This window comes from Hypanus sabinus, chromosome 7 (assembly GCF_030144855.1).
Source record: "Hypanus sabinus isolate sHypSab1 chromosome 7, sHypSab1.hap1, whole genome shotgun sequence".
Lineage (NCBI taxonomy): Eukaryota > Metazoa > Chordata > Chondrichthyes > Myliobatiformes > Dasyatidae > Hypanus > Hypanus sabinus.
In genome coordinates this window covers 77,279,284-77,298,081 of record NC_082712.1, presented here as the reverse complement: position 1 = coordinate 77,298,081, position 18,798 = coordinate 77,279,284, and the positions used below count along the sequence as shown (strand labels likewise).

The window sequence follows — 18,798 nt, the reverse complement described above, 5'->3', positions numbered from 1 at the left end:
TCGTTAATGGGAATGGCCGCAGGGGTGCTCTGCTCTCTCTGCCTGCTCCCCCTGCCCCTCTGGACCGTCACCCATCTGCCTACTTCTTGGTTTTTTGGTGTGACTACCTCCTGATAACTCCTATCTATCTCTGCCTCCACCTCCCGAATGATCCGTAGTTCATCCAGCTCCTGCTCCAACTCCCTAACTCGGTCTGATAGGAGCTGCAGCTGGACGCACCTTTTGCAGGTGTGGTCATCAGGGACAACTGTGTTGACCCTGACCTCCCACATACTGCATACGGAGCACACCACTGCTCTGACTGTCTCCCCCATACCTGAACTGGATTAATAGAATAAGTCTAAAAAGCACCTAGCGACCTTACCTTCTTCCCCTCAGCGAGCAATCACACAAGCTTACCGAAGTCTCCTTACGCCGAAGCCCACTTAGCCAAAGCCCAGGACTCTGCTTCCACGGACTCCATTTCTTCCCATGTTGCTTCTTTTGCAATTTTCTCCGTGAATGGGTTTCCACAGCTTACACTTTGTAGTCATTTTGAAGTGGCTTTTTCATTTTAACACAGCAATTTTTCAGTAGTTGTATGACATCCATAAGATCTTGTACTAGTTGGCCATTCTTGATTGCGGTCCTGCAGCAATTAGAAACCCTCTTCATCTCTATAAGTTTCTAAAATCATGAACAACTCCAAAACCTTATCAATAATCTATACAGATATCAGCTGATCATCCTTCTAATAAGCTTGTTTTGTCTTTTGCACAGAGGTACGAGGAGCCATTTTTCCTGAAGCCAGCACTTCAATTTAAGAAGCAACCATCTAAATTCCTGTTTCAATTGTTTCATCTGTTTCAAATCAGATCTTTGATCAGGGTTTCGTAATGCAGACGCAGCCCACAATGTCACCTTTAAAGTTCAAAATGTTTTCTGTTGTTCTTCATTAAGATTCACAGGATCACCTGAGCACATATTGTCCTTCAACCGATTGCTGAGTGGTTGAGCAATAGTTGATAATCTGCCAATAGCTTGTCAATACATGGAATCAGAATCAGGGTTATTATCACTGGCATGTGTTGTGAAATTTGTTAACATAGCAGCAGCAGTTCAAAGCAATACATTACATAGAAAACAAATTTCGCAACATATGCCAATGATATTAAAACTGATTTTGATGGAATTCCAAAGAAACTAGTTCTTATTTTCTCAGACAATTTGGAAGATAAAAGAATGTTCTTAACCTTTTGTTCCACGCTAAAAATTCTTTACTTGTCTTGGATCGTTCCAAGTTCTAAATCCTGCCAACAACGCCAATAGACAGATGTTGGTGTTTAAATCAAGATTATTTTAAAATCAGTAATAAAACATAAAACTTGTTGCTTTGGGATAGTTTTATTAAAGGTTGATAAAACAGGAAAGGAGCAGTGACAAGGTCTTCTACTTGAAGATAGAAATTAAAGATATGGCACCTAGCATTAAACAGCTATTTTTATACTCAAAGAAAATTTCCATTCAAATCTATAGATAACAATAATTCTCTCCCCAGTGTGTACTCACTGGTGTGTCTGCAGTTGGGATAACTGAGTAAATCCCTTCTCACATTCAGACCAAGTGAATGGCTTCTCCCCAGTGTAAACTGACTGGTTTGCCTACAGGATGCAGAACTGAATGAATTCTTTCCCACACAGAACAGCTGAACGGCTTCTCCCCAATTTGAACTGACTGGTATCCCTCTAGGTTGCATTAACTGAGTGAATCCGTTCTCACGCACAGCAGGTGAATGGCTTCTCCACAGTATGAACTGACTGATGTTCCTTCAGTTGCCATGACTGAGAGAATCCATTCCTACTTTAAGGCAGGTGAACGGCTTCTCCCCAGTGTGAACTCGGTGATGTGACACAAGGTTGGATGACTGTGTGAAACCCTTCCCACATTCAGAGCAGATAAATGGTTTCTCCCCAGTGTGAACTTGCTGGTGTGTCAGTAGTGTGTATGAGTTTGTGAATGCCTTCCCACAGTCTAAGCAGGTGAATGGCCTCTCCCCAGTGTGAACTCGCTGATGTACTTTCAGTTCTGATGACCGAGTGAATTCCTTCCCACAATCTGAACAGGTGAACGGTTTCTCTCCAGTGTGAACTCGCTGATGTTCCTTCAGTTGACATGACTGAGAGAATCCAATCTCACATTCAGAGCAGGTGAACGGCCTCTCCCTAGTGTGAACTCGGTAATGTGACACAAGGTTGGATGACTGAGTAAATCCCTTTCCACATTCAGAGCAGGTAAATGGTTTCTCACCAGTGTGAACTCGCTGGTGTGTCTGCAGGTTGGATTTCTGAGTGAATCCCTTCCCACAGTCTGAGCAGGAGAATGGTTTCTCCTCTGTGTGAACTTGCTGGTGTCTCTGGTACGTGGATGAGTCTGTGAATGCCTTCCCACATTCAGAGCAAGTGAACGGCCTCTCCCCAGTGTGAACTCGGTAGTGTGCCACAAGGGTAGATGATTGAGTGAATCCCTTCCCACATTCGGAGCAGGTGAATGGTTTCTCCCCAGTGTGAACACGCTGGTGTCTCTGTAACGTGGATGAGTCTGTGAATGCCTTCCCACATTCAGAACAGGTGAATGGCCTCTCCCCAGTGTGAACTCGTGAATGTGACACAAGGGTAGATGACTGAGTGAATCCCTTCCCACATTCAGAGCAGGTAAATGGTTTTTCCCCAGTGTGAACACGCTGGTGTCTCTGTAGCGTGGATGAGTGTGTGAATGCCTTCCCACAGTCTGAGCAGATGAACGGCATCTCCCCAGTGTGAACTGACTGGTGTGCCAGTAGAAATGATGACTAAGTGAATCCTTTTCCACACACAAAAAAAAGGGGAATGGTCCCTCTCACATATGAACCCACTGGTGTACCAGCAGGTGAAATGACTGAGGTATCCCTTCCCACAGTCTGAGCAGATGAATGGCCTCTCCTCAGTGTGAACTGATCGCTGGGTCAATAGGTGAGATGACTGAGTGAAATGTTTTCCACATTCAGAGCAGAAGTAAAGCTTCTAATGAGAATGAACTCACTCATGTGTCAGCTATTCAGAGGATCGAGAGAAGCTCTTCCCGCACACAGAACAGTTGAGCGATCTCTCTCCCTGGTGAACTCAGTGGTGTGTCCACGATGGGATGAGTGACTGTATCTCTTCCCATGGTCTGAGCAGGTCAATGTTCTCTCACTGGTGAATTTTCTGATATTTCTTCAATATCATTTACAAAGTGAATTGCTTCCCACAATCGGAACACGTGGAGCATTTCACTACGGTGTGAATTTCTGATGTATCTTCAGGCTGGATGACTGAGTAGATCCCCTCTCACACACAAAGGAGGGGGTGAAAGGTCTTTTTCATACTGTGAACTCACTATGTATCTGCAGGTAAGCTGTGAATAAATCCCTTCACATACTGAGAGAAGGAGAATGATATCTCACTGCGATCAATTCAGAAAGTCGGGTGTCAGATGTTTTGAATCCCTTGTATAATCAATGCATCAATGCATTTGAAAACTGACCTCTAGTGAATAAATGCTGGAACACTTTGGTTCCAGTGGGTTACACAGAGTTACAACAGAAAAGTTCATTTCACACACGGAGTACGTTTCCAGCTGGGATGAAACGCATCTTCATCTTGGTGTTCCCCAGAAAATATCTGGTCACTCCTTAAATATCTGGACAGAGACAGCGAAACAGACGTGATGTTGTGTTTGAAGTTCCCATACACAAATTTTATGCAGATTCTAACCTGTAAAAATATTTGCAAAACACATCAATGGGTGAAGAATATTTCAGGTGAGATTTTAGTCTGTGGTGAGCTCTGACATTATATTGTTACGAAGTTCAACTCAAGGTGGAGGAATTCCCCATCTTCTAATTGGTCACAGTTCAGGCATCCTGACTGACCATCTGATTGTATCCCTGTCTGTACCAGAATGGGCCATTTCTGCCCTTCATCAAACTGTAACTTGGCTCAGTTAGTCTCTCTCCATTAGTATTATCTCAAGTTCTGGTCATGTCCCACAGTGCTACAAAAAGTACTTGATATTATATATCTGATCATAGAGATTTTCTAATTAGTGTGATCCCCTATTCCCAGGTGAACATCACAATAGCAATGCCAATGAATATGGTGTGGAGCAAATTTGTGAACTGGAAGCTACATGTCAGTTGTTACCAAGGACAAAAATGTATAATGTCATTTATGTACCCAGAGAGAATGGTACAAAACAAGTTCACACCTATAGAAACCTCCAAGAACAATTGGAGATAGAAATGAAAGTGATTTTCTCAAGAACCAGATCATTCACGAGGTTGAGGGAGTGATAGAGAGGACATATAAAGAAGTAGTTACACACAAGGTGCAGGACACTGGAAACTGAGTGACAGTCAGGAAGGAGAAAGCAGTTAAACAGCCAGTGCAGATAACCCCTGTGGCCACAATGCTCAACACAGGTATACCACTTTGGAGGGGATGACCTAGCAGAGGGAAGTCACAGCAGTCAGGTCTCTGTGACTCAGAAGGGAAGTGGGATAAGAGGCGAGCTGTGGTGACAGATTCATTAGATAGAGGGAAAGAAAGGTTCTGTGGACGAGAATGGGATTCCTGGATGGTGTGTTGCCTCCCAGGTGCCACAGTCTGGGACATCTTGCACTGAGTCCGCAGATTTCTTAAGTAAAAGGTTGAACACCCAGAGGTCGTGGTCCAAGTAGGTACCAATGATATAGGAAGAGTGATGAGGTTCTGCAAAGTGAATTCAGTGAGTTAATGGCATCTTAAAGATCAAGAATCCAGGATTGTGATCTCAGGATTGCTGGCCATGCCACATGCTAGTGAGGCCAGAACTAGGAAATTTATACAGTTTAATATGTGGCTAAGGAGTTGGTGTAGGAGGGAGGGCATAAGACTTCTGGGTCTTTGGGGTCTCTTTCAGAGGAGGTGGGACCTGTACAAAAGAGACGGTATGCACTTGAACAGAAAGGAGACTAATATCCTAGTGGGAAGGTTTGCTAATGCTCCATAGTGGAATTTAACCTGGCATTGCAGAGGGATGGGAACCAGAGTGTCAGAACAGATAGCGGAGTGGTTGAAGAGACAGATGTTGTTATCACCTCAGGCAAAGTCAGGAACAAAAAGGTTGAGCATGTTGTGTCTAATATCCTGAGCAGTGTAAGAAGTATCATAGGAAAAGTGGATGAGCTCAGGCATGGTTCAACACCTAGAATTATGACATTGTAGCCATTAATAGGACTTGGTTGCATGAGGGGCAGGACTGGCAGCTCAATGTCTCAGAGTTCTTTTGTTTTCGAAGTGATAAGAGCCTGGAGAACTTGACATTGAGCTATTAAGGGTGGAACTGAGAAATAAGAAAGTTTGACCATGGGGCTATATTACAGACCAACCAACAATTCGAGGGATTTAGAGAAACAAATTTGCAGAGAGATTGTAGACTGTTGCAGGAATATAAATTGTTATCGTAGGTGAATTCACAAATTTACAGAGATTACAGACAGTTTCAAGGAATTTAAGATTGTTCTATTAGGTGATGTCAACTTTCCACATGTTTACTGGGACTCTCATAATGTAAATGGACTAGGTGGGATAGAGTTTGTCAAATGCATTCAGATAAGTTTTATTCATCAGTACATTGAGTCCCAAGAGAGAGTGTGTGATAGTGGATCTGCTATTAGGAAATGAAAGAGGGCCGGTGGCAGAAATTTGTATAAGTGAACACTTTTCATCTAATCATCATAATGCCTTTAGTTTCATAATAAATATGCGAAAAGATAGGTCTGGTTGGCAGGCTGAGAGTCTAACTTGGAGAAAGGCCAATATGGATGGTATGAGAACGGAGATGGCAGGAGTGGATTGGAACTGGTTGTTTCTGGCAACAAAAAAGAGGTTCATTGCTGGTAGGCACAAACGAGGTGTTTGTGGAGAATAAATAAATGCAAGAGAGCACTTAAAAAAGAAATCAGGAGGACTAAAAGAAGTCATGAGGTTGCCCTGGAAGACACGATGAAAGAGAATCCTAAGGGGTTCTACAGATATGTTAAGAGCAAAACGACTGCAAGGGACAAAATTGGTCCTCTGGAAGATCAGAATGGTAATCCACTTGCGGGACCAAAAGAGATGGGGGGGAGATCTTAAATCTTTTTTTTTGCATCTGTATTTACTCAGGAGATGGACACAGAGTCCATATCAATGTTTCAGGGAAGTTTGGATAAGTACATTATTAGTAAGTGTACGGAGAGCTTTGGTCCCTGTGCAGGTCAATGGGAGAAGGCCGTTTAAATGATTCTCACAGACTAGGATGTTCGAAGAGCCTGGTGGTGTGCTGTAGTCTCTCTGACTCTGAAGGAAGGAAGGATTTTGTTTCTTTTTACCCCAGACATTGATATTTTCATTCATTGGAAGGTAGACACTTCATCTGAGATTAAATTGAACTCTATATTAGTTCAGATTTCCCCATCCTTAGATTTAAATAGCTGAATATCGACAGTGTCTGGCGGAGAGTGTACGCGTGGTGTCACCATGGATGCCTCTTTACCCAGAAACCGCCACGAACGAGATCTCGGTCTATCTGGGACCCAGCAATGCGCATGCGCGATAAAAATCGCGCCGTCACTTTGGCTCCTCAGCCGAAAGCTGCCGGAGTCCCGGATACGGATCGTGCGGCTGAGAGAGGAAAAGGATCGGGACTGTCCCGGGGTGCAGCGCCACAGTGTGTCCGAAACTCACAGGAATTGTCCTTCAGTCGCGGTGTGGCTGCCGACGAAATCCCCGCCCGGAACCCTGTTCGTACCTGCTCTCGGTCCTCCTGAGGGTCTTGTTCACTCAGCGCATGTGCGATTTCGAGAAAGATCTGCGACCCTCACGCCTGCGCATTTGATCGTCTGATCACCAGCGGCAAATTCTGAAGTGCCGAGGTGTCTGGGTAACTGAGGTGACTCTGTACATGTCTGCAAGCTCCGGTTACCTTATGCCAGGGGTCGGCAACCATTACCACTGAAAGAGCCATATGGACCCATTTCCCACAGAAAAGACAACACTGGGAGCCACAAAACCCGTTTGACATTTTAAATGAAATAACACTGCATACAACGTTTTTTTTTGCCTTTATTTTATGTATAAACAAACTATAATGTGTTGCATTTATGAAATTGATGAACTCCTGCAGAGAAAACGAAATTACATTTCCGCATGCAACAAAAACATTTTGAACTCTGAAAAAAAGACGTTGGGTTGAAGGTTACTCCATGGTTAGCCTATCTTCGATCGAAAAATTAAAAGAAATCGCGCACTGGCGGGTGTCAGGCTTTGGTAGTGGTGATGTATATTAATAGCGATAAAAAACACGTGGCGGTGTGCTACACGCAGCGCTAAGATAACGACACTACTGTCAAAGATAACTTTATTCAAACTAAACAGCCTTGCTTTAAAGCCTCCCTCAACCCGCCCCCCCCCCCCCATGGGCGCGGATGCTCCAAAAGACACGTACTCACAAACCCCTGCAGGCTATCTCCCTTAGCCGGAACGGTGGCTAATTGTGAGCCAGTTCGGATCTGCCAGGAAATGGGGTCGCCTCAATGTTTTATTTAGATTGTACAAGATCACCATAATCTTCAAATTTCGAATTACATTTCAAAAACTAAATGTTTTTGAACCACGGGGAGCCGCAGCACAGAGATGAAAGAGCCGCATGCGGCTCCGGAGCCGTGGGTTGCCGACCTCTGCCCTATGCCATATGGCTCAAAAACCGGTTAGTGTTTTTATGTAGAACACTCTGAGGGACTTTAACTCAATATCAACAGGTATTGGGTGTGTCAGATGTCAAAGTTCAACCCACTTACAAATAGAAAACACACGAGATTCTGCAGATGCTGAAATTTAGAGCCACAGAAAAATTTCTGGGGGAACTCAGCAGGACAGTCAGAATCTAAGCAGAGGAATTATCTGTCCAGGCATGGTGAGGAGTCTTAGCTCCAAATGTCAATTGTTTATTCCTCTTCATAGATGCTGCTTGACTCACTGAGTTCCTCCAGCATTTTGCAAAAATTAACAATTTTTCAATCAATTAGTTTCCAAATGTTGCTAATCTTTCATTGACAGTTGCATACTCCTGCTCTGATTCCCTCTTTCTCCTCCCGATAAAGTCTATCTCCCACATCTTTCCGGACCCCCAGAGCCTTGGCTTTTGCTGGGACTCCCTTTGGTTTCTGAGCCTCATCCATTCAAGATTTACCCACCATTCTGCTGTCAGACAATAGTAGACTTCAGAGTGTGTATTGCAACAACTGAGCTGCATTAGGCACAACCCTTTGAAATCAGTGAAAAGGACCCAACATGTTGAAAAGAGCACAGAAGTTTAACTGTCTGTGACATTCTTCTTTGGCCCAGAGCCCTGAAGAATGAGGAATGTCGGGGACAAAACCACAGTGAGCCCATCGTCTACTTCAGTCTCCAGAAAATCATGCAGGAAATTCCAGGGAAACCTCCTCACCCACGGTGGTGATCAGTTGCAAGCTGTCAGTCGTGGGAAAAATGCTTGAGTCCATTATTAAGGACAAAATAGTGGCACATCTTGATGGCAGTAATAGGATTAGGCCGAGCCAGCATGGATTTACCAAGGGCAAATCATGCTTGACTAATCTGTTGGAGTTTTTTGAGGGTGTAACAAGGATGTTAGATGAGGGTAAGCCAGTGGATGTTGTGTACCTAGATTTTCAGAAGGCATTCGATAAGGTGCCACATAGGAGATTGGTGAGTAAAATCAGAGCTCATGGCATTGGGGGCAGGGTTTCAACATGGATAGAAAACTGGTTGGCAGATAGAAAGCAAAGGGTAGCAGTGAATGGGTGTTTCTCGGACTGGCTGGAGGTGACTAGTGGGGTACCACAGGGCTCTGTATTGGGACCAAAGCTCTTTACAATTTATGTCAATGATTTAGATGAGGGCATTGAAAACTATATCAGCAAGTTTGCTGACGATACTAAACTGGGTGGCAGTGTGACATGTGAAGAGGACGTTAGGAGAATACAGGGAGACTTGGATAGGCTGGGTGAGTGGGCAGATACTTGGCAGATGTCATTCAATGTGAATAAATGTGAAGTTATCCACTTTGGAAGCAGGAACAAGGGGCAGAGTGTTGTCTGAACGGTGTAGAGTTAGGTAAGGGAGAAATGCAAAGAGACCTAGGAGTCCTAGTTCATCAGTCAATGAAGGTGAATGAGCAAGTGCAACAGGCAGTGAAGAGGGCAAATGGAATGTTGGCCTTTATTACAAGGGGAATTGAGTACAAGAGCAAGGATGTCCTTTTGCATTTGTACAGGGCCCTGGTGAGACCACACCTGGAATATTGTGTACAGTTTTGGTCTCCAGGTTTAAGGAAGGACATTCTGGCAATTGAGGAAGTGCAGCTTAGATTCACTAGGTTGATTCCTGGGATGGCAGGGCTGTCTTACGCAGAGAGATTGGAGAGATTGGGCTTGTACACACTGGAATTGAGGAGATTGAGAGGGGATCTGATTGAAACGTTTGATAATTAAAGGATTTGATAGGATTGAGGCAGGAAATATGTTCCAGATGTTGGGAGAGTCCAGTACCAGAGGGCATGGATTGAGAATAAGAGGTCAGTTATTTAAAACAGAGTTGAGGAAGAGCTTCTTCTCCCAGAGAGTTGTGGAGGTGTGGAATGCACTGCCTCGAAAGATGGTGGAGGCCAATTCTCTGGATACTTTCAAGAAGGAGCTAGATAGATATCTGATGGATAGGGGAATCAAGGGATATGGGGACAAGGCGGGGACTGGGTATTGATAGTGAATGATCAGCCATGATCTCAGAATGGCGGTGCAGACTCGAGGGGCCGAATGGTCTACTTCTTCACCTATTGTCTATTGAGATGAACAAAGGTAGATTTAAAGGTACTGATATGGAACAGAAAGACAGGCAGGGGCCAGCTGGACTGAGTGGCCTCTACTATGCAATGGGCATGTGACAGACCCATGCACCTGCGATGCAGGATTTGAAATAGAACTGATTATGTCTCACAGATCTACAATATTAAACTCTAGTCTAATATCAAAGCAAAATGTATTATCGGAGTACATATGTGTCACCACATATAACCTACAGATTCATTTTCTGCGAGCATACATTGCAAATCTATAGATTAGTAACTAAACAGAATCAATGTACAACAAACTGTGCAAGTGCAAATATAAATAATAGCAATAAATAACAAGCATGAACTAACAAGATAACCATTTGTACCTTCTGCCTAATGGCTACAGCGAGAAAAGAGCCTGGAGGTGATCTTGATGATGATGGATGCTGCTTTTCTATGGCAACATTTTGTGTGGATATGCTCAGTGGTTGGGTGGGCATTACCCATGATGTACTGGACCAAATCCACCACCTTTTGTAGGATTTTCCACTCAAAGGCATTGGTGTTTCCATGCCAGACTGTATTGCTGCCAGTCAGCACACTTTCCACTACACATGTATAGAAATATGTCAAAGTTTTTGAAGTCATGCCGAATCTCTGCAGAATCCTAAGGAAGTAGAGGCGTTGTTGTGCTTTCTTTGCAATTATATTTATATGATGGGTCCAGGACAGGTCCTCTGTGAAAATGACAGCTCAGAATTTAAAGGTAGTGACCCTTTCCACCTCTGATCCTCTGATGTGTACTGGCTGATGAACCTTTCTCTGGTTTCCCTCTCATGATGTCTACAGTCAGTTCCTTGGTCTTGTGACAATAATGAGTGGATGCTGCTATGACACCCCTCAGCCAAATTTTAAATCTCCTTCCTGTGTGCTGATTCATCACCACCTTGAATACAGCCCACAACAGTGGTGGCATCAGCAAACTTGAATATGGTGTTGGAACTGTACTTAGCCATTTAGTTATAGGTGTAATATGAGTAGAGCAGGGGGCTAAGCTTACATCCCCTTGGTGATGCTGTACTGATGGAGATGTTGTTGCCGATCCGAACAGACTGGGGTCTGCAAGTGAGGAAATTCAGGATCCAGTTGCACAAGGGAGTATTGAGGCCCAGGTCTTGGAGTTTACTGATCAGTTTTGAGGGACTGATGGTGTTAAGTGCTGAGCTATAATCAATAAAGAGCATCCTGATGTATGCATCTTTACTGTCCAGATGTTCCAGGGTGTGTGAAAAGCCAATGAGATGGCATCCACTGTGGACCTGTTGCTTTGGTGAGCAAATTAGAGTGGATCCAAGTTGCCACTCAAACAGGAGCTGATAGGCTTCAACCTCAGTCTCTCAAAACACTTCATCACTGTGGATGTAAGTGTCAGTGTCAGTGTAAGCCTCAGTCCTAGGTGTGATAAGTAGTCACAATATCTGTAGAATCTGACATTAATAATGTTGGGAACTTGCCCCTAGATTCAGTCACCATGACGGTTAACATTCATTTTAACATACATCTCACTTGAACTTCCTCCCTGATGTGATGTTGCTGGTGCTTCAGCAGGTGGGATGACAGAGTAAATCTCTTTGCTCACTCTGGACAGAAGTGTGGCTTCTACTTGCTGTGAATTTGCTGGAGCCTCACAAGATGGTTAACTGAATTAAAACCTTCCCACACTCAGAACAGTTGTACACCTACTCCTCTGCATCAATTGGCTGGTGATTCAGTAGCTCTCAGGTTGCAGTACTTATAAATCCTTTCCCACACTTGGAATAGATGAATAGTCTCTCCCCAGCATGAGCTCACTGGGGTGTTTCTGCAGGTTGGATACTCAGATGAATCCCTTCCCACACATGGAGCAGGTGAACGGTTTCTCCCCTGTGTGACTTTGCTGCTGTATCTGTTGGTGCAGTGGCCCAGTGAATCCCTTTCAAAATGAGAGACAATGAATGGCACCTCACTGCTATCAGCTCTCTGGCCGTTCATCAGGTCAGATCACAGACGTGTTCATGGATTTGGGTTCTCCTTGCTTCAGCTGGTGTGTTGTCTTCTCAATCATCTCCTCCTCCACATCCTAGTGGGAATAAAAGGATTCTTTTCTAGTTGGTAGCCAAGTGACTAGTGGTGTTCCACAGGAGTCTGTGTTAGGACCGCTTCTTTTTATACCATATATCAATGATTTAGATGATGCAGCTTCAGCCTCTCAGTCATTTCCTCCTCCACCTGCAAGGATCTGTGGCAATGAAATGCTGAGCAACTGACAGACTCAGCAGAACTGACGTGCTGTTGTGTTTGAGGTTCTCATACACGAATCCTTTGCCTTTTCTATCCTGTAAAAAGTTTACAAAGTACCTCAATGGGAGACAGACAATATTTCAGCTAAGATCAAGTTAGTCTTTTCCATGACCTCTGATACCACACGGTTACAGTGAGGCTCAACACAGTTTGGAGGAACAACACTTCATCTTCTAACTGGGCACAGTTCAGGCATCTGGACACAACATCAAATTCATTGTTAATCTGTCTGTATCAAAATGGGTAATTTCTGACCTTCATCAATCTGATTTGGCTCAGTTTCTGTCTCTCATAGTGTCATAGTAAAGTACAGCACAGAAACAGGACATTTGGCCCATTTAGTCTGTGCCAAACCATCAATCTGCCTGCTCCCCTCGACCTGCACCCAGACCTTATACCTCCATATGCCTCCCATCCATGTACCAATCCAGTTCAGTTTCTTTAATATTGAAATCAACCACACATCCATCATTTGTGCTGGCAATTCATTCCACATTCTCACCAGCCTCTGAGCAAAGATGTTCTCTCAAATATTTCTCCTCTCACCCTTAACCCATGACCTCTATTTGTAGTCTCACCCACCCTCAGTGAAAAAAGCCTGCTTGCATTTACCCTCTCATAATTGTGTATACCTCTATCTAATCTCCTCTCAGTTGATTGTTAACCTTTCCCTGTAACTCAGGTCCTCACGTCCCAGCAATAACCTTGTAAATTTCCTCTACATTCTTTCAAACTTATTTACATCTTTCCTGGGTGTAGATGACCAAAACCTGGATGCAACATTAAATACAATTCCAAGATAATATCCCATCTCATGTACTCAATATATTGATTGATGGAGGCCAAAGCACTAAAAGCATACTTTATTCCCCTGTCTACCTGTGAAGCTACTTTTAAGGAATTATGGATCTGTATTCCCAGGTACTTCTGTTCTGCTGTACTGCTAATCTGGTGTGTTTGGTCCTCCAACTGTAATATCTCACAATAAAATCCTTCTGCGATTTTTCATCTAATTGTTCCAGCTGGTCCAGATCCTGCTGCAAGCTTTGATAGACCTCTCACTGTCCACTATACTCCCAATCTAGGGGCCATCTGCAAATTTGCAGATTCAGTTTAACATGTTACCATATTAGATGACAAAAAAAGACCCAGTACCGATCCCTGCTGCTCACCACTAGTCACAGGCATCCAGGCAGAGAGGCAACCATCTCCAACCGATTGCTGGTTTCTTCCCTGAAGCCAACGTCTAATCAGATTTACCACATTATTCTTAATACCAAGTGACTGATGCTGCTTGATCAGCCTCCCTATGTGGGACCTTGTCAAAGGCCTTGCTAACACCCACATTGACAACATGCAATGCCTTGTCTTCATCAATTTTCCTGCTAACATCCTCACAAAATTCTATAAAATAGTTAAACATGACTTACCATGCACAAAGCCATGTTGACTGTCCCTAATAGATCCCTGTCTATCCAAATGCGCATATTTCCAGTCACTTAGATTACCTTCCAGTAATTTTCCCATACTGACTCACCGGTCTTTAATTTCCTGGTTTATATTTAGAGCCTTTTTAAAACAACAGAACAGTAGCAATCCATTAACCCTCCAGTACCTCACCCATGACTAAAGATATTTTAAATATTACTGCTAGGACTGTTGCAATTTCTCCCAAGTCTCTTTACATCCCAGATTTCTGAACTTTCTCCCTGGGGCTCAGAAGGGTAAGGAAAGGAAGAGAATGGCAGGAGTGATAGTGGACTCTATAGTTATGGGGTCAGACAGACGATTCTGTTGTCACAGGAAAGAAACACAGGTAGTAGTTTGCCTCCCAGGTGCCAGGATCCAGGATGTCTCTGATCACGTCCACGATATCTTGAAGAGGGAAGGAGAACAGCCAGAGGTCTTGGTACATATTGGTACCTACAACATGGGTAGGAAAAGGGAGGGGTTCCTGAAAGCAGGCAGTTAGGAAGGAAGTTGAGAAGCAGGAGCTCAAAGGTAGTAATCTCAGGATTACTGCCTGTTCCATGTGATAGTGAGTATAGGAATAGATTGAGGTGGGGGATAAATGCGTGGCTGAAGGATTGGAGCAGGGGGGCAGGCATTCAGATTTCTGGATCATTGGGACCTCTTCTGTGGCAGGTGTGACCTGTAGAAAAAGGACAGGTTGCACTTGAATCTGAGGGAGACCAATATCCTGGCTGGGAGGTTTGCAAAGGCTATAGGAGAGAGTTTAAACTAGAATTGCTGGGGGGTGGGAACCAAATTGAAGTGATGGAGGAAAGGGAGGTTGGCTCACAAGTAGAGAAAGCTTGGAGACAATGCAAGAGGGAGGATAGGTAGGTGATAGAGAAAGGATGCACTCAGACCGATGGATTGAGATGTGCCTATTTTAATGTGAGTAGTATTATGAATAAAGCAGATGAGCTTAGAGCATTGATTAGCACTTGGAGCTATGATGTTGTGGCCATTACAGAGCCTTGGATGGTGCAGGAGCAGGAATGGCTACTTCAAGTGCTGGACTGTAGATGTTTCAGAAAGGACAGGGAGGGAGGCAAGAGAGTTGGAGGTGTGGCACTGTTGATCAGAGATAGTGTCACAGCTGCAGAAAAGGAGGAAGTCATGAAGGGGTTGTCTAAGGAGTCTCTGTGGGTGGAATTTAAGAATAGGAAGGGGTCAATAACTCTACTTGGTGTTTTTTTTTATATAGACCACCCAATAGTAGCAGGGACTTTGAGGAGCAGATAGGGAGACAGATTCTGGAAAGGAGTTGTACCAGAAAGCCAACTGTATAATATGGGGCAATTTTATGTCGTAGTAACATGTTATTGGGCATGCGCTATTGGGCGCGTATTGCTCTGTATATAAGTGTTCAATTCGGTTTTAGTTAGTAAAGAACCCTGTTAACATAGTTTCAGTGTTTTTATTAATGATATTGTTGTGTAAACGGCCACATACACAACAAATTGGCCATGAGGTTAATGAACCTGCATCGTATCGGAACTCCGTGATTTAGTTGAAAACGGTACTCAGAAGAGGCAGTGAGGAGGCGAGTCTGGAAAAGAAGTGGGAGCAGCCTGAGTCGGAAACGTCGGGAGATCGAAAGACACAGTCAGAGCCACGGCGCGTCCAGGCAAGACCAGCCGGTGCTTAACCTCAGGGCTGAGGGTTTGCCTGCCCCAGAAGGGAAGGAGAAAATGGACCGACACACGCATCTAAGTGTGCGCTCGCAACGCTAGCAAAAAAAAAGGTCATGTGAATCAAAAAGAAAACAAGGGACGGGGCTAAATTGACATAACAAGGATAAATTAACATAACAAGGATGGCGTTAATTGGAACCATTACAGCATTTGATTGTGGCATTGAAAACTGGGCAACTTATATTGAAAGAATATTTGTATTGTGATGCTAACGATGTTAATGAAGAAAAGAAAGCCAGCTTCTTACTTTTGGTGTAATGGGCGTGAAAACATGTGGGTTGCTACGGAGCTTCTTAACCCCTGAAAAGCCAGTTGACAAAACGTTCAAGCAAATAGTAGACACTCTCCAACATCATTTAAACTCCAAACCATTAGTCATTGCTGAAAGATTTAAATTTCATAAACAGAATCAGACCAAAGATGAAAGCATTTCTGAACACAAAATACTCTGTAGGTGCTGAGGTCAAAGCAACATGCACAACATTTTGGAGGACCTCAGCAGGTCGGGCAGCATCCATGGAAACGAACAGTCAACGTTTCGGCCGAGACCCTTCATCAGGACAGAAGAGGGAGGGGCAGGGTGCGGGGAGGGTGGGAAGGAGAAGGCTGGTAGGTGCCAGGTGAAAACCAATCAGAGGAAAGATCAGGGGGTGGGGGAGGGGATGCAAGGGTGGGATAGTTAGGAAAGGTGAAGAAGGAATGTAAGGGGAAAGCACTATGGGTAGTAGAAGGAGGCGGAACCATGAGGGATTTAATAGGCTGCTGGTGGAGGAGGAGGCAGACTGAAACTGGGTTGGGGGAAGGGAGGGGGAGAGAATTACCGGAAGTTGGAGAATTCAATGTTCATGCCAAGGGGCTGGAGACTACCCAGACCACCACTCCTCCAACTTGAGTTTGGCCTCATCATGGCAGTAGAGGAGGCCATGTTTGGACATATCCAAATGGGAACGTGAAGCAGAGTTGAAGTGGGTGGCAACTAGGAGATCCTGTCTGTTATGGCGAATGGAGTGGAGGTGCTCGACAAAGTAGTCCCCCAATCTGTGTCGGGTCTAACCGATGTAGAGGAGGCCGCACCAGGAGCACCGGATGCAATAGGTGACCCCAACAGGCTCACAAGTGAAGTGTTGCCTCACCTGGAGGAATTGTTTGGGACCCTGAATGGTGGTAAGAGAGGAGGTGTAGGGACTTGTGTAGCACTTATGCTTGCCAGGTGGGAGATCCGTGGGGAGGGATGTGTGGACTAGGGAGTTGCAGAGGGAATGATCCCTGCAGAAAGCGGAGAGGGGTACAGAGGGAAAGATGTGCTTAGTGGTGGGGTCCTATTGAAGGTGGCGGAAGTTGCAAAGGATAATGTGCTCAATCCGGGGACTGGTGGGGTGGTAGGTGAGGACAAGGGGAACTCTGTCCCTGTGGTGGTGACAGGAGGATGGGGTGAGGGCCGAAATGCGGGAAATGGGTGAGGGCATCATTGATGATCGTAGAAGGGAAACCATGATCCTTGAAGAAAGAGGACATTTGAGATGTCCTAGAACGAAAAGCCTCATCCTGGGAGTGAAAAAAGTTGGGGAGCAGTACCAGTATAGGTTTGGAGCATAGACTGTTCTTCATATCCAACAAAGAGGCAGACATAGCTGGGGCCCATGCAAGTGCCCATAGCTGTACCCTTAGTCTGAAGAAAGTGGGAAGAGCCAAAAGAGAAGTTATTAAGTGTGAGTATCAGTTCTGCCAACCAGAGGAATGTGGTAGTGGTGGGGAAATGGTGAGTTCTATTGTCCAGAAAGTAGCGAAGGGCTTTGAGGCTTTCTTGATGGGGAATGGAAGTGTATAAGGATTGGACATCCATAGTGACAATGAAGCATTCGGGAATGGGGAACTAGAAGTTATTAAAGAGGTGGAGGGCATGGGATGTATCTTGGATGTAGATGGGGAGGGACTGAACTATGGGTGACAAACTAGAGACCAGGTAGGCAGATTCAAGTTCGGTGGAGCAGGAGCAGGCCGAAACTATGGGTCTACCGGGACAGTCAGGCTGTGGATCTTGGGGAGGAGGTAAAACCAAGCAGTGCAGGGTGTGGGAATTATGAGGTTTTTTTGGCTGAGGAGAGCATTTCTGAATATTGTGCGGAATTGCACAAATTATCAGAACATTGTCGATTTGGAGCTGGTCTATCAGACATATTGAGGGATAGGTTAGTGTGTGGCATGTATTGTGAAACCACACAGAAGTAGTTCCTGTGTGAAAAAGACCTTATATTTGAGAAAGCGCAAAACATCTCAATATCATTAGAAACAGTTGCATGAGGAGCTTCACAGATACAACAAAAATTTCTGGAATATGCTATGAATAAAATGTCACTGCACAGAAATGAAGGAAAGAAGTGTTACCGTTGTAGGAACAGGTCACATGACCCTGATGTTTGTTGGTTTAAAGACAAAGAATGCCGAAACTGTGTCAAACAGGGCCACACTGGCAGAGTATGCAAAGCTAGTAAACAGCAGGAAAAGGACAAAATACAAGAAACAACAAACCTCAGAAAGGAAAATACAATAATGTGCACAAATTGAAAGAAAACAATGCTGATGAAAACTACTCAGTCAAAAGGGAATTGTCTAGTCTGCAACTTCACAGCGTGAAAGAGACAGATGATTGAAGAGTAATATGGATCACTCCAGAAGTGGCAGGCGTGAGACTGAAAATGGATTTGGACACAGGCTCAACTTTAACAGTGATCTCTGTACATGACTACAATCGACTGTTTTCTCACATACCTCTGAAATGAACTAAACTACTGCTAAAGACTTACGCAGGACAGAGAGTGCGTCCCAAAGGTAAAGTTAAAGTGACAGTGACCTACAGAGACAAAACACAGCAGCTGAACCTCTATGTACTGAAAAATGGAGGACCACCATTGCTGGGATGTGAATGGCTCAGGAAGATCCAGTTGGACTGGCACACCATCAAGACACTAGATGTGTCAGCAAAGGAGGGCAACAAGACTACATCTGAGAGACTGTCACAAATACTTGCTGACTCTGAGGAAGTGTTATTGAAAGGAATAGGAACACTTCAGGGCATGAAGGCAAAGATTGAGATTGAGGAAAACGCTTGTCCAAAATCTCACAAAGCCAGACCAGTGCCATATGCAATCCGTCCTACAGTAGAGGCAGAGCTGAAAAATCTGGAGCAGACTGGGGTCCTGTCAAAGGTAGACTGGAGTGAATGGGCCACGCCTATTGTTCCAGTGATGAAGAAAACCTCTAGCACAAAACCAGGAAAACCAAGCAAGGTGTACATATGTGGCGAATTTACAGTGACTATCAACCCAGTGCTCCACACAGTACAGTA

At 44.4% G+C, this 18,798-nt stretch overlaps 2 protein-coding genes across 2 annotated transcripts in view; both read right to left on the bottom strand.

Annotated features, from left to right (window-relative positions):
• Window positions 1–1,376: 1,376 nt before the first annotated feature.
• LOC132397481 (gastrula zinc finger protein XlCGF8.2DB-like) lies at window positions 1,377–6,627 on the bottom strand. Its single transcript, XM_059976311.1, has 2 exons — window positions 6,574–6,627; window positions 1,377–2,827 (listed from the first exon to the last, which is right to left on the bottom strand). Exons 1-2 carry the CDS (start codon window positions 6,625–6,627, stop codon window positions 1,808–1,810), a joined length of 1,074 nt encoding a protein of 357 aa, XP_059832294.1. The 3' UTR covers window positions 1,377–1,807.
• A 5,158-nt stretch (window positions 6,628–11,785) lies between these two features.
• The window catches only part of LOC132397480 (zinc finger protein 484-like), a 38,451-nt gene continuing 31,438 nt past the window's right edge, over window positions 11,786–18,798 (bottom strand). Inside the window, exon 4 of the mRNA XM_059976310.1 lies at window positions 11,786–11,881. Within this exon, the coding sequence (XP_059832293.1) occupies window positions 11,786–11,881 (96 nt within the window). The remainder of the gene's footprint in view (window positions 11,882–18,798) is intronic.